The sequence below is a fragment of the Primulina huaijiensis genome, unplaced genomic scaffold (assembly GCF_012295235.1).
Source record: "Primulina huaijiensis isolate GDHJ02 unplaced genomic scaffold, ASM1229523v2 scaffold207574, whole genome shotgun sequence".
Classification (NCBI taxonomy): Eukaryota; Viridiplantae; Streptophyta; class Magnoliopsida; order Lamiales; family Gesneriaceae; genus Primulina; species Primulina huaijiensis.
In genome coordinates, this window is record NW_027354914.1 from 1 (window position 1) to 3,142 (window position 3,142).

The following is a 3,142-nucleotide window of genomic DNA, read 5'->3' on the forward strand; positions in this document are numbered from 1 at the left end:
TGGATTGTAAAATCATGGCGACTCCTGAAGTTCCTCTCCGCTACGTTGGGGTTGATCGAAGCTCCGCCGCCTTCCGCCTGATGAAACAAATGGTATAACTTATTTCTCTGGCATTACTCTTCATATTGACCGTGTGTGAATTATGATACGGGTCGTTTTAGTTTGAAATCATCTGCCTTCATGTCTCGGCTCGGGGCTGAAATATACGTCCCTAAAATCTGGATTGAATTAGATATGATTTTCAGGATCATTGTACAAATTGGTGACGCACGTATTTAGCATTTTGCTCCTAATCTGATGCATTTCTGGATTGATCGTTCTGTCCTTTTCAGTTTGATGGTGATAGGATAATGGGCGAGTTCGAATGCATAGTTCATTAAGCAATCTTTAAGCAGTTACGTGATTGAATGTTATTGTGAAAATGAGCTTTTTTATATAATTTTTCTATATAAATTGAGGTAGAGGCACTAAAATTGACACTTCTTCATTCGGCTCTCGCATTTTTAAGTTCCTACACACCAGTTCTATTTAGCGAAAATATTTGTTCTGAAAAATTGCCTTTTAGTTGAGTTTTCTTTTGTTATTTACTTGTGATAAAAAACAATCTTATTTCTGGATAATTCAAATTGCAGTGGCAATGTTGATGTGTAGGTCTTAAAGATTAATGTCTGTTCATTTGTTTTAGTTTGACGCATCAAATGCATGTGCAGGGATGGGAAGAAGGAGAAGGACTGGGTAAAGAAAAGCAAGGGATCAAAGGTCATGTCAGGGTGAAGAACAAGCAGGATACTTTAGGTTGCCATGATTATATGTGCTAGGTATTTAAACTTATTGATTTAAATTGAGATTTTAATGCCATTTTCATTTTTTAATCATATAGGCATAGGCACGGAACAACCAAATGCTTGGGCATTTGACACAACTCAATTTGATAATATCCTCAAGAAACTGAAAGTGGTAATATCTTATCTTTTTAGATAAGGTTTTTTGCACTATTATGATTTCCTTTTTTAACTGCATATATGTTGTATGATTTCTCAGCAAGCGGTTGATGTCAACTTGGATGAAGGTACCTAAGGAAGAACAAAAAATCGTACTGCATTTGAGACCCATGTTATGTTATATAGATCTTCAAATTCTACTTCATATGACAGGCGATGAAAAGGATGAAGTGAAATCTGCCTCAAAGTCCGTCCTTGCTAACAACAATCAAGAGATGGTTGTTAAGGTTACTCGGCCACAAGGAAGGTCAGTGTATTTTGAATATGGATGCTTTTCTTACTCATGCTTGTATATCAATGGTCATACTACTTTCAACATGTGGCAGATATAAGAAAAGAGAGAAGGGGAAGCTTGTTCATGGATATTCTTCACAGGATCTTGAAGGAATTCTTGTAAGTTTTGTTTGATATGCATGCACTGTAATTATGTTTTATTGGATTTTTGCCAAAGCAAGGATAAACATGTTCATTATTTTTTTTACTTTGTTACCTTTTTGGATATATTTATCTCTTATTGCTAAGCCTTGTATGTTGTCGTCAAAATTTTTAACTTGCAAGTTTCTTTGTGGTAGTCATCGGAAGTTCCTGTGGAGGCAAGATGGGTCTCTCAGTTCCGACTGCAATTGTGTTTTTTTTCTACTTATTATCATCGGCATAGCTTAATGGAATCATTCTTCAGGTGAACAGGGCAAAGTCTCCCCAAAGTAAGTGCAATGTCTTGGATGAAGTGAAGCCAATTGAAAATCACGTGCCTGAGCCTGAAATTGAAGGCAAGTTCTTAAATACACACAGATAACATCAAGGATTGGAACATTCTTAAATTTTTATTGTTTTTGACTTCTTGCCGTGGAGCACTTCTCTTTTATGGATGGATTCACCACATGGTTTTTGTTTCACCAATATCTACTTTATGTAGTTTGCTTTAGCTTTGAGTTACCTCTGTCGTTCCTTCTTTTCTTGAATAATTTAATGATGAAAACCTCCTATGAAAATTGTGCTATTAAATAACATGTTTTTTGAATTGACATTGATGCTCCACGGCTTAAAACTATGTTATTCTCTTTAAAACAATAAACACAAAAATATTCTAAAAAAATAAAATGCAAACTGAATATTCTTTTGAACCACGGTCAGATTTGTATTGCTTAATATCAATAGTTGCTGGCTTAGAAGAATCTTAAGGCTTTCAGCCACATTTCTTTTTTCTTTTTCTTTTTTCCTGTTATTTCTATGCAGCTTTCACTCATTTGCTTGTACAACTTAAAAAACATTGTTACTAACCATCATTCAGGAAAAGTTCTAGATGTTCCCCCTGATTGGTGGGGAACCAAATTTGGATTCATTGCTGGAGGTTTGCTTGGTGCTGAATCACGAAGAAGAAACTCCCTCCCAACAGGTGGTGACGAAAATCTAAATGGGAGAATTACGTTTAATGAAGATGATCAAGAAAATCTATACAAACTTGTGCAGGTTTGGATTAGTGGCGTTCGATTCATCTTTTCTTATGAGCTCACTTCTTAGAAGCTAATAATAATGACATCCTTCTTTAACCATGAAGTTTTCTTCTTAAGATTACAATTTTAGTAGCCTAGCTGTGTGTTTTCAGGACAAAGCCACATCTGGAAAACAAGGACTGGGTATCAAGGACCGTCCAAAGAAAGTTGCTGGCTGCTACTTTCAGGGGAAAAAGACAAGTTTTGATGATAGTGATGCCGAGGATTCAACTAATTTGAATTCTCCAGTTAAAAGGAAACGAGATGAAAATTCAGAGGTCGAAATGGGTGTTGAATCGAAGCAAAAAATTAAAAAGCTCTGTAGGCATCTTCTTCAGCAGGTCCTAGCTCTTGATATTCTAGTGTCAGTTTTGAATCAACTCAACTTTCTTTTGCTCAGTCTTTATTTCTTGCAGGTGCCCAAAGAGTCCTTAAAACTGAAACAGCTCAAAAAACTTATTGATGAACACTCACCTTCTACATCCTCCAACATTTCTTCAGAAGAGGCGCTTACTTCCTTAAAACACAAGGTATTAATAACTCTGTTATATTGCTTGCTTAGAATTGTTATTTGTAGTTCTCCCTGATTGCAATTCTGAAACTTGGTGCTATTGGTTTAAATCTCTACTGCAGCTCAATAACAGTGAT

The 3,142-nt window shown here is 35.8% G+C and overlaps 1 protein-coding gene across 1 annotated transcript; it reads left to right on the forward strand.

Annotated features, from left to right (window-relative positions):
- Positions 1 to 6: 6 nt before the first annotated feature.
- Positions 7 to 3,136, forward strand: LOC140966660 (G-patch domain-containing protein 1-like; the record flags this gene model as incomplete). Its single annotated transcript, XM_073426912.1, has 11 exons — positions 7 to 92; positions 711 to 795; positions 881 to 957; positions 1,042 to 1,069; positions 1,155 to 1,248; positions 1,328 to 1,394; positions 1,681 to 1,771; positions 2,293 to 2,471; positions 2,608 to 2,835; positions 2,911 to 3,024; positions 3,128 to 3,136. Coding segments are annotated over exons 1-11 (1,050 nt in total), but the record flags the coding sequence as incomplete, so codon positions are not given.
- Between the last annotated feature and the right edge of the window lie 6 nt (positions 3,137 to 3,142).